This window comes from Myotis nattereri (assembly GCF_964212035.1).
Source record: "Myotis nattereri genome assembly, chromosome: 7".
NCBI classification, from domain to species: Eukaryota; Metazoa; Chordata; class Mammalia; order Chiroptera; family Vespertilionidae; genus Myotis; species Myotis nattereri.
Genome location: NC_138082.1, coordinates 44,016,944 through 44,029,895, shown reverse-complemented (window position 1 = coordinate 44,029,895; position 12,952 = coordinate 44,016,944). Strand labels below are relative to the sequence as shown.

The following is a 12,952-nucleotide window of genomic DNA, read 5'->3' as shown; positions in this document are numbered from 1 at the left end:
TGAGAAAGATGGAACCCTTTCCAGAAAACAGAATATACCTTTTATATATAATAACAGGTTCCTGTGACTAAAATTAGTGGTCAGAAATATGTGAGCCAATGGGTTCTTCATATATGACCTACTCCACCCCCGTATTTCTTTGGGCTTTCTTTCTTTTTTTTGTTAATCCTCAACAGAGAATATCTTTTCAATTGATCTCATTTTTTTTTTTAAGAGAGAGTGGGAGGGGGAGAGACAGAGAGAGAAACATCAATGTGAGAGAGACAGAATGATTGGTTGTCCTCCACATGCTCCCTGATTGAGCCTGCAACTGAGGTGTGTGCCCTTGACTGGAACTGACTCCTCAACCCTTCAAACCAGCTATGGCAGGGCTTTATTTCTTTTGAGACCTCTCACCTTTCTTTCACCAAGTGGATGTGTGGAGGTAGGGGAGCAAGGAGTATCAGTATGTGGGCTTTAAGATACCTGCATTGTGGCATCTGTGGGATATTCTTTTTGTCAGAGGTTCTCAGATCAAGGTCTGTATCAGCATTCTCTCACCACTGAGCAAATAGTTTCCCTTTACTTAAAATGTGGCTTCTATCTTTTTTAGAATAATAAGGATTTTAAAAAACTCAATTATAATATTGTATCTGTGTACTTCTTTTACCCAAGGCACTGATAAATTTAAGTTACAACTTGTTTTAATATCCTTTTATAAAAGGAATCCAAATAACACAAAACAAATTAGACTAATCTTTCTTAAGTAGATAACAATATGCAGAAAGGCAAATAAAATTTTTAAGTAAAAACCAATTTTAACATAGTTAACAGTTTTTTTGTTTGCTTTTAAACATATTTTTATTGATTTCAGGGAGGAAGGGAGAAGGAGAGAGAGACAGAAACATCAATGATGCGAGAGAAAATCATTGATTGGTTGCCTCCTGCATGCCCCACACTGGGTATTGAGTCAGCAACTCGGGCATGTGCCCTTACCAGAATTGGACCTGGGACCCTTCAGCCCGCAGGCTGATGCTCTATCCACTGAGCCAAACTGGCTAGAGCTAAACTCAGTTTTGATTTTATCTCTGAATTAAGGTGACTGCTGAGGCTTCTAGACCAATCTACTTTTATAATTCAGGAGGACATAAATATAGAAATAACCATTTCTTCCTTCTATATTTAAGTTACTAGCCTGATAAACTATGTTTAATGTCTTTCACAGGGGCCCTTGGCTAGGAACATTAAATTCAATTCTAATAATCTGTCTTTCAAATTCAGAACACATGATCATAGTTTCCTATTGACCATCATATTTTGGGATTGTGCCTTAGTCCAAAAAGCCCAACCCAAGCCAAAGATAAAATGTTATTTGATCTTTTCTTATTTGTCCTTGGTATATATTCTAAAACAAATAAATCATGTCTAGTGCTTACCTGAGCCATCAGTGGGAACTGAACTTGCATTGATTCCAGAAAGACCAAACAAAGGACATTCTCGATCTGTGTTGACATGACCCCATTTGTGACATTTAATGCACCTCACATTTCGAACCTGAGAAATAGTGAACATTATTTTGGTTATTAAAATATTAAGAATCTAACCAACATTTGGCTCCCTACTCCTTGGTAGATTTTAAATTAAATTATTCTAATTTTAAAAAGATTTCCAGAGAAAGAGACTCCATAACTATCCTATCTAATAAAAGAGAAACATGGTAATTGGCGTACGACTGCTACCCTTCCCATTGGCTAATCAGGGTGATATGCAAATTAACTGCCAGCCAAGATGGCGGCCGGCAGCCAGGCAGCTTGAAACTAACATGAGGCTTGCTTGCTTCAGTGACGGAGGACTCCAACGTTCCCCGCCTGCCACTGCAGGCCTCTGAGCTGGCAGTTTGAAACATAGTTACAAAAATAGAAGCTAAACAAAACCCCAGAAACCAGCTTTCAGCCGGCCGGGATCTCAGACCTGGAGTTGATACAGAGTTTCGATTGTAGAACCTAAACAAACCAGATACTTGCTTTCAGGAGCGGAGGCCTAAGAGCTGGAGCCTCAGAGCTAAAGCTGGCTCAGAATAAAAAAGAAAAAAAGAAAAAAAGAAGCAGTTGGGAGCTTCAGTCCCAGCCTGAAAACAGTCCCCAGCCCCTCACCCAGACTGGCCAGGCATCCCAGTGGGGACCCCCACCCTGAAGGGTGTGTGACCAGGTGCAAACAGCCATCATCCCCTCATCCAGGCTGGCCAGGCACTGCAGTGGGGACCCCCACCCTGATCCGGGACACCCTTCAGGGCAAACCAGCCAGCCCCCACCCATGCACCAGGCCTCTATTCTATATAGTAAAAGGGTAATATGCCTCCCAACACTGGGATCAGTGGAGCCGCGAGGTCTCCCGGCACCGGGATCAGCATGACAGGGGGCAGCGCCCAAACCCCCTGATCGCCCTGTGGCTCTGTGTGTGACAGGGGGCGGGGCCACAACCTCCCTATCGGCCCTGCTCTGTTCGTGACAGGGGAAGGCGCCCCAACCCCCTGATCGGCCCTGCTCTGTGCCTGATAGGGGGGAGCTCCCCAACCTCCTGATCGCCCTGTGGCTCTGTGTGTGACAGGGTGCGGCGCCCCAATCCCTCCACCCCACGGGCCCTGCTCTGTGTGTGACAGGGTAGAGCCATAACCTCCCCATCGGCCCTGCCCTCAGTGTGACAGTGGCGGCGCCCCCACCCCCTGATCGGCCCTGCTCTGTGCGTGATGGGGGGCAGCGCCCCAAGCCCCTGATTGGCCCTGCTCTGTGCGTGACAGGGGGTGGCGCCGCAACCTCCCCATCGACCCTGCCTTGAGTGTGACAGGGGGCAGTGTCCCAACCCCCCAATCGGCCCTACCCTGAGCGTGACTGAGGGTGGCATCGCAACCTCCCGATCTGCCCTGCTCTGTGCATGACAGGGGGTGGCGCCCCAACTCCCCAATCAGCCCTGCTCTGAGCCCGACCAGGGGCTGCACCTAGGGATTAGGCCTGCCCTCTGCCACCTGGGAGCAGGCCTAAGCCAGCAGGTCGTTATCTCCCGAGGGGTCCCAGACTGCGAGAGGGCACAGGCCTGGCTGAGGGACCCCTCTTCCCCCCCGAGTGCACAAATTTTTGTGCACCGGGCCTCTAGTATTTTATAATCCTATATAATAAAAGGCTAATATGCAAATCAACCAAATGCCAGAATGACTGGTTGCTATGATGCACACTGACCACCAGGGGGCAGACGCTCAATGCAGGAGCTGCCCCCTGGCGGTCAGTGTGCTCCCACAGGGTGAGTGCTGCTCAGCCAAAAGCCACTCATGGTTGGTGAGCACAGTGGCGGTGGTGGGGGGAGCCTCTGACTGCCAGCTTAGGCCAACTCCCCGCAGGGAACGGGCTTAAGCCATCAGTTGGACATCCCCCGAGGGCTCCCGGATTGTGAGAGGGCACAGGTCGGGCTGAGGGAACCCCCGCCCCCCCCGCCCCCCCAGTGTACAAACTTTTTGTACCAGGCCTTTAGTTTAATATAAATTTTAAAATCTTTTACCATAAAGTCTGTCTAAAAACTAAGCTAAATTCTATCTTTTTCTTTTTGACTCTTATTTTGTGGCAATAAAACAATGTCATCCAAAAAAGAATAATAAAATTCCAAAAAATAATTATGTCATGGCTTAATCTTAAATTCTCAAATTTTGAGGTAATTCTTCAAATTCCTTGAAAACTGCAGAGACCACTGTCATTATAAGCCTCACTATAAAACTTTGATTTCTATCTTCATCAATCTATTACATTTAATGTTTTCTCCTCTAGTCCTTCGATTTTCTGATACAAACAGAAACCATAGAACTCCTTTTCAGCTTAAATACCTTTTGGACCACAACGTAAAGTATTTACTAAATAAAAATTATTCTTACAGAGTAAAATATATGTCACTTGCCTGAATACCAAAGGGCTGATCTCGGATGTTCATGTCATCTTTGGCATATCTATTATGTAGAGAAAAATGTGCAAACACAATATTAAGAATAATTTAAGAAACAGCAGTTATTCTGAAAAAGTTCTATAGTTCTACCAGTAAATATATTACAAAATGTATAACTGTAATAACTATACAAAACTATAAATCTATTTAGTATTTCCAAACACCACTTAGTTATTAAGTGTCCAGTCTAATTTTTTTTAAAAAAATGAAAAAGTAAAATAAAACTAAAGACTATAATGAGGCAAATTAATTGCATAAGACAAATCACCTAAAATACTTTTTCATATTAGATGCCTTTAGTGAATGAAAAAAAGAATACAAGATGGGATATCAGATAAATTGAATGATATGTATTTTATCTTAAAAGAAAACCAGTCTTACTTTTCTCGTGGCGCTCCTTTCTGCCATTCAAATTTGTATTCAGTCTCTCCTTCTGTTTCTTCTTTCTGAAAACATTCATTAAAAAGTCTTTCAATTTTTCTTAAAATTATAATCTACTGCAAGTAAATTCAAGCATAGTAAATAGTACTTTACCTCTTTATTTTCTTGATTGCATATCAAAAACACGGGGGAAAAAGGTAGAGCAAGTTAAAAACTTCATAAAAGTCTACCATATACTATACTATGATATGATATTTAATTATAACATGTAAGAATTTATTGGTTTGACATTTTTCTTCTTTCACAAGATAAAATTCAAATCACTAAAGGATAAAAAACAAAATTAAGTAAGTTATCATATTTAATAGGCATGTAGTCTCACTAAAGATATATACATAAATTATAAAAGAATAAATGCCCTTCTGCTGAGGTTGAGATTTTTTTCCTACCCAAAGGACCAGTCATGAAATATAACTAGATGATAGACAAGTATTTTTAGTATTTATTCTATTGATTACAGCATTTATACAATAGCCATTTTAAAAGATAAAGAGCAACTTTCATAACAGTTCTCAAACTTTTAGTTGCAAACATATCAAAGACTTAAAAAAAGAAATGAGGTGAGTACCTTTTTTAGCTCCTGGTGGGGCCTCGTACATGAAATTAAGGCCATTCTTTACACGTTCATCTCCCATAAGCAATCTAAATAAAAATAAGACATAAGGGTAACAATTTTATGTAGGAGGAAAAAATTACAGAATAACTGTCCCTCAACCTCTAAAATTCTAAGGGAATTAAAGTATTGTTGTAATAGTTTCAAAACTTTACTCCACTCATTAGATGAAATCTGAAATATCTATGAGTCTACACTGATACAAATAAATGACTAAATAAATTAATGAGGAAAGGGAAAAGGAATTCAAATTAAAAAATATAGCGGTTTGGCTCAGTGGATAGAGTACTGGCCTGAGGACTGAAAGGTCTCAGGTTTGAATCCAATCAAGGGCACGTGCCCAGGTTGAGGGCTCGATCCCCAGTAGGGGGCGTGCAGGAGGCAGCTGATCAATGATTCTTATCCTTGATGTTTCTATCTTTCCCTCCCTCTCCCTTCCCCTCTGAAATCAATTAAAAAATATATTTAAAAATATATAGTGGGAATGAGAGAAAGAGAAAATCACCGTTAGAAAACCACAGTAATAATTGATGTGAATGCTAAATTTAGCACCAATAAATGCTAAAACTACTGGGCAAAAGTTCTAGGAAAAACAGGATATTTGCATAGCTTCAAATATTAATTAAGTACCAAGGAAAAAAAGTAACTGTTTTTTAAAGATAAAGAATAACTGCACTATGATCTGCTGTAAACCTACTTTTCCACCCACACTCTTTTTATTGGTCTAACTCAATTATTGACTGTTTCCTGAACATCTTTTCTGCTTTCTCACTGCACTGATCTTTAATAAGCTTCTAAAGAAATATTTTTGTGAGAGGTGTCGGTAGTTTGAGTGTTAAACTTTTATTGTTCTTCTAAGCCAGGGGTCCTCAAACTACGGCCCACGGGCCACATGCAAATACAAATATTGTATTTGTTCCCGTTTTGTTTTTTTACTTCAAAATAAGATATGTGCAGTGTGCATAGGAATTTGTTCATAGTTTTTTTCTAAACTATAGTCCAGCCCTCCAACGGTCTGAGGGACAGTGAACTGGCCCCCTGTTTAAAAAGTTTGAGGACTCCTGTTCTAAGCTTTGCCTCAGCTGGAACTTGATCATAGGCTATATATACTCACATCAATATATTTTATGTGAGTTATGGGTAAATGGCCATCTACAAATATGAGAGTAAAGATAGTTCAGAGGGAATAGAATCCTATCCTTAAGACATTCAATTCAAGCCCTAACCGGTTTGGCTCAGCAGATAGAGCGTCGGCCTGTGGACTCAAGGGTCCCCGGTTCAATTCCAGTAAAGGGCATGTACCTTGGTTGTGGGCACATCCCCAGTAGGAGGTGTGTAGGAGGCAGCTGATCGATGTTTCTCTCTCATCGATGTTTCTACTCTCTACCCCTCTCCCTTCCTCTCTATAAAAAATCAATAAAATATATTTAAAAAAAAGACATTCAATTCAAAAAGGCTAACTTAATATATAATTCAGTAGGGATCATTTTCATGCAATTGATTATTCTAAAATCACCAGCACTGTCCTGGCTGGGTGGCTCAGCTGGTTGGAGCATCGTCCTATACACCAAAAGGTTGCAGGTTCGATCCCTGGTTCAAACACATGTGGGAGGTGACCAAACCATGTTTCTCTGTCACATTGATGTATCTTTCTCTCTCCCCACTACTTTCTCTCTTCCTTTCTCTCTCTAAAAATCAATAAAAAGATATCCTTGGGTAAGGATTTAAAAAAAAAAATAATAAAATTTTAAAAATAAAATAAAATCACCCGTATAATGGAATTTCTTACCTATTATCATATGATTCTTGTTCTTTAAGATATTGTTGCATTAATTCTTCTTGTTTTTTCTTATCATATGATATTTTTTGTTCTGCCATCCATACCTAAATTAATAAAGTAAAATATTTAAAATAGGACGTTTGCTTTTCTAATAAAATATCAAATGCTATTGTATATAGTTTACAACATAATCTACTTTGGTCATAATGACACCATTACAAAATAACAGCTGAAAAGTCTGATTTGTGTCTTTGGGCAAGTCCTTAAATACAACCATTCAAAAGAACTAAAATTTCAAGCAAAAATGTCCAACTTGAGAACTACTCTGAGCACCTGAAACAACAGCTTTTTGCACTCAGTCCCTGTATTATTTCAGAGAGAATAACCATCTCTCCACATGTAATATGTCTAGACTAGAAAACACACAGGTACAACCAGTAGGGTCAAACAATGCCCAGGGGTGCCACTGACAGCAAGAGAGGAAAAATGGAGGAGAAGGAAGAGGAAGAAAAGGAAATGAAATGAAAGATAGTTATAGAATAAAGGGAAGAAACAAGAGAGGAAACAAAGAGATCAGAGAGAGGTGTGTCAGATGTCTCAAAGGCACCAGCAGCACAGGTTGAATGTGTCCCTATGTGAAATTCTCAAAACCATAAAAGTGGTGAAGGTAAAAAGCGCACACAGCTTATGCAAGGATATTTAACCATGTTACTTCCTGAGCCTAAAAGGTACCAATGCCTTCCTATCACTTTTAGAATAAAGGACAAAGTATTTAACAACCATTCACCAAAAACAAGTCAAACTTTTTCTCCAACAAGCTAATTTTAAGAAGGTAAATTTGAGGACAAATACTTACTTTGATAAAATTATAATTAACTGTGGGTGAGGGCAGATGAGTATGAGGAGGAGGATGTAGGACAAGACTGCCATTTTTCAATTTCAGGAGCAAAAAAAGGTAGTTATAAGTATTTTAGTAGTGCTGAGATAGGAAAGTGCTGAGGACACAGCTTGAGATGTGAACAAGAAAGGTTAATCCTATCCTATATAATAAAAGGTTAACATGCAAATAGACCAAACGGCGGAACAACCGAACAACTGGTCCCTATGATGTGCACTGACCACCAGAGGGCATACACGGAACATGGCGGCAGGATGGTGGAGCAGGTGAGAGGGGGCACTGGTCACTGTCATGGGGGCGAGCCTCTGGTGGTTACTGAAAATTCTTTGCTCCCGTGCGCCGCGGTTCCACCCGGCGCTCGCACACTGCCAGTGCTGGAGCTGCTGCTCACACTGGCTGCTGGTGCCCGGTGCCGGTCCTGATCGCTCGGCACCGTCAGCGGGTGGGAGGACCAGCTGCTGGCCCCGATTGCCCCCGAGGGCTTCTCTACCCACCCCTGCTCCTGAGGGGCGATTGGGGCAGCAGCTGCTGCTCGCACCCACTGACAGCGCCGGCCCCGCTCGCACCTGCTGCTCACACCTGTTACAGCAACTTTTGGTCCCAACTGCTCTGCGCTGTCAGCGGGTGTGAGCAGGGCTGGCGCCATCAGCGCATGGGAGTGGCTGCAGTGGGAGTGGGGCTGCCAGCAGAGATGGGACTGGGGCCTGCGGCAGGAAGGGCCAGGCGGGGATGTGGAGGATGGGCCGAGACCCACCCCGGTGCCCACTGCAGCCTTGCGGGCCACAGTTCTTTTCAAAGTGCATGAATTCGTGCACTGGGACCCTAGCATGGAGATAAAAGCAAAAAATCAAAATGAAAAGAATCCTTCAGGGACAGAATATACCAGACATTTATTTTGGTATAAGTTCCTGAAGTTTCTTCCACTGACTTCACACTTACCAATGTAGAAGAAAAAACTACACTTAGGATAGGCAGTAAAAGGTACATGTTTGTGCCCTAGCCAGTTTGGTTCAGTGGATAGAGCGTCGGCCTGTGGACTGAAAGGTCCCAGGCTCGATTCCAGTCAACGGCACATTCCTGGGTTGTGGTCTCGCGGGCTCAATCCCCAGTAGGGGGTATGCAGGAGGCAGCCGATCAATGATTCTCTCTCATCATTGATGTTTCTTTTTTTAAATATATTTTATTGATTTTTTTTTTTTAGAGAGAGGAAGGGAGAGAGATAGAGAGTCAGAAACATTGATGAGAGAGAAACATTGATCAGCTGCCTCCTGCACATCTCCTACTGGGGATGTGCCCGCAACCCAGGTACATGCCCTTGACCGGAATCGAACCTGGAACCCCTCAGTCCGCAGGCCGACGCTCTATCCACTGAGCCAAACTGGTTTCAGCATCATCATTGATGTTTCTATCTCTCCCTCTCCCTTCCTCTCTGAAATCAATAAAAATATATTTTTAAAAAAGGTACATGTTTGGAATTTTCACAGTAGCTTAAATACAAACAGTTGCAAGAGAGAAACGCCTAGCAGAATAACATATTAATAACAATCTAATGAATAACATATCACTTCTGACAGAATGACTACCATTTATTTGCTTTAGATTTCATAAGGTTATTTTACTTGTCTCAATTGCTCGAGAGCTTAAACACATACTGAGTATTCATTATGGACTGGAATAAAAAGTAATAAAGCACATTCTTGTCTTCAAAATGCTCAGAATCTGCTAATAGAAAACCATACTAACTTTTCTGTAATTTTAAGCTCTGTATAATAAAAAATACATGAATTATATAATATAAATAAATAGTAACAATAAAGTTTGATATTTGGACAACAGAAATATATACAAGATAACAAAACAGAATAAGACAGTGATTAACATTAGGGACCGGGAAGGAAGGCTGGTATAAGGGAATACTTTACAGCAACTTTTGGTTTTAAAAAGTTATTTATTTAAATTAAATCAAAGGTAGCCAATGTTATCTATTTCTTGTATATCTATATCCTTCCAAAGATGTTCTAATGCACATATACACAAAAGGATATACAGGGTAGTGCAGTTGTGAGCACACAAAACAGAGTTTATTCTTATTATTTAATTATATTATTTTCCATATAAACAACTATAAATCTACTTTTGCCCCCGCCATGTGTATATAAAACAAACATACATACATATTCCTTTTTTTAAAATCCTCACCCAAGGATATGTTTATTGATTTTAGAAAAAGGGGAAGGGAGGGAGAAAGAGACGGAGAAACATTAATCCGTTGCCTCTGACTGTACCCCTACCGAGAACTGAATCTGCAACCTAGGCATGTGCCCTACTAGGGAATCAAAACCACAACCTTTCTGTGTACAGGACGCCACCCCAACCAACAGAGCCACACCAGCCAGGGCCACACATTTTTTTTCTCACTCTTTTCATATATGGTAACATATATTGCATACACATGTCCATATACACACAGAGAATATGTATAAAATAAAATTCTATACCATGGAGATCATTCAAGATCAGTGAATAAAAAGCCTTCTTGTATTTGGGGTGTGTGTGTGGGGGGAGCAGAGAGCTGAACATCATTCTATTGTGGGGCTATATCATCATTTATTGAACCAATCTCCTGCTGCACTAATGAGCATTTAAAAAATTTCTAATCTTTTGCCATTAAAAACTCTATTGCAATAAATAACCCTGTACACAAGCAACTTCATACATGTTAAACAGGTTTTTAAAGAGGATCAGAATGTTGCCAAGGAAAAAAACAGGGCAAGATCTTTTTTTTATATATATATATTTTTTATTGATTTCATAGAGGAAGGAAGAGGGAGAGAGAGATAGAAACATCAATGATGAGAGAGAATCATGGATTGGCTGCCTCCTGCAAGTCCCCCACTGGGGATCAAGCCCACAACCGGGCATGTGCCCTTGATCGGAATCGAACCTGGGACCTTTCAGTTCCCAGGCTGACGCTCTACCCACTGAGCTAAACCGGCTAGGGCTAGGGCAAGGGCAAGATTTTACTGGCAGAGGAAATAACTCAAAGACCCAAAGGTGTAAAACTGGAATTAAGTAGTTTGACATTACTGGAATATAAAATCTGAACTGGGAGAATGGCAATTGGGGACAGAGAAGGAAAAATAAACTGGACCCAGATTACTTGGACTTAATTCTGTAGTATTTTAATAAGGAGTGGGACAAGATCAGAGTTTTGCTTTAAAAAGACCTTTCTATGGAAACAACCCAAATATTCATAAACTGATGAGTGGACAAATAAAATGTGCCATATCCACACAATCGAATATTCAGGAATAAAAAGAAATGCAATATTGATACATTCTACAACATGGATAAACTTTGAAAACATTATGCTAAGCGAAAAAGGCAATATTTCACAAAAGACTACATATTTCATGACTTATATGAAATGCCCAGAATAGGTAAATCCACAGAAATATAAAGATCTGTGGTTGCCTAGGGCTGGATAAGAGGGAGGGTTAAGGAGAAATGGGGAGGAACTGCTAACAGATATGGGTTTTGAGGGGTCGGGTGACAGAAATATTTTAAAACTGTTTGTGGTAATGATTCATAAATTCATAAATATACTAAAAACCACTAAACTGTGTACTTTAAATGGGTGATTTTATGGTATGTAAGTTATATCTCAGTAAAGCTGTGAAATAAAATAGTTATTCTGATGACTATGTAGAGAATAGATTTGAAAGGGGTCAAGACTGGAGGCAGAAAAATCAGTCAGGAAATATAACAGTCCAGGTGAAAGATAATGAGAGTCTAAGCTAAGATACAGGCAGTAGTGACAAAGAGGAGAGAAGGATTCAAGAGATATTTAGGGGGTAAGACCAATCGAATTTATTTGCTGACTAGATAAAGGGGTAATGGGAAAGGGATGAATCTTGAATTCCTGGCTTGGATGACTGGGTGAAGGATTGTTACTACCTGTATTTCCTACTCACATGAGATAGTAAGTATAAAAAGAAGAGCAAGTATAAAAAGAAGAGCAGATTTTCGATGAAAGATAAGTTCCATTTCAGATATGTTGAGCTTGAGATGCCTGTAGGATATCTAGATGAAATTGTTAAGTACATATATAGTTCTTTCGAGGTAGTGGAGACACCTGGGGCTGTAGATTTGAGAGTCATGAGTGAAGAGGGGGGTAGTTAAAACTATGAATTTGGATGTGACTGCTTGGGAAAGCATACAGAGTAAGCAAGGCATATGCCAAGAATGCAACTCTGTATTTGGGAGCAGGCTAAGAATAAGTATATGTGTAGGGAAAATTAATATTTTATTGAGCACTCCCTCTAGATGGTGGGCACACTCAGTGCTAGGTGGTACTTTGTTTCAAAGCCTTTATCTAAACCGTCTTATTTAACCCTCATACCAATTTTACAAGTCAAAGCAATTGATAACGATCATTCCTAATTTATAGATTAGGAGACTGGAATGAGGGAACGATTTTGTGCAAGGTGTCAGGGCTAAAAGCGACTGTGCTGGAATAACCTAATTGAATCTAGGCCTGATTCCAATGCTCAGACTCTTCCTACGTCATCTCTCCTTTCCACTGCTATAGTACTGAGCACGGTTTCTCTTCACTGCGCCTCGTAGACACGTAATTGATCATTGAAACTTCAACGAGATCATCAGAGCGATACTACATTATCGGGTAGGATAAAGAGAGGAAGCAAGGGGCTGACTTTATTTCCATGCTAAGATCTACCTTATCTTAAATCTAAAGTCTGTACAGTTTAGCAGCGCTCCGACACCGCGATCCTGGGAGTCGAAAAGGCAAATCCAGAATCTCCTCTGAGGGAAGGAATGAGGAACTCTATCGATCTTCAGATCTTATGGATTTATATTCTTGCAGGCAGAGCCGACGGAGCAGACCAGGCCGCCTAAACCCGAGGGCCAGCTTTGTCAACAAGTGTCTCAGCGGGGGTGAAGGGGCAAGAACACGAGAGCTTTGGGCCTGGCGAAGAGGCGACTGTCTCAGGGATCCAAGAGACACCAGCACTCCCCAGGTCCAGCACGCCCTGGGAACCCAGTCCTAGGGCCAGCACCCGCCCGGGCTCCCCGTACTCACTTTCTTGATGTTGGATTTGGAGGCGGGATGAAAGTCCTTCTTGCACATGAAATTGGCGAAGGACTTCCCCATCTTGGAGGCTGAACTGGAGAAAGCTGCCGCTAGGTCTGAGAGCAACGTAAACAAACTCTGCCGCCTAACCGGAACTGCGCTTCC

At 41.2% G+C, this 12,952-nt stretch overlaps 1 protein-coding gene across 1 annotated transcript in view; it reads right to left on the bottom strand.

The window, feature by feature from the left end:
* Positions 1–12,952, bottom strand: part of CIRSR (corepressor of RBPJ and splicing regulator) — a 32,643-nt gene extending 19,691 nt beyond the window's left edge. The window contains 6 exon segments of the mRNA XM_081095633.1: positions 1,416–1,533; positions 3,919–3,967; positions 4,345–4,429; positions 4,973–5,046; positions 6,807–6,901; positions 12,797–12,952. Coding sequence (XP_080951759.1) covers positions 1,416–1,533; positions 3,919–3,967; positions 4,345–4,429; positions 4,973–5,046; positions 6,807–6,901; positions 12,797–12,868 — 493 coding nt within the window. The 5' untranslated portion in view covers positions 12,869–12,952.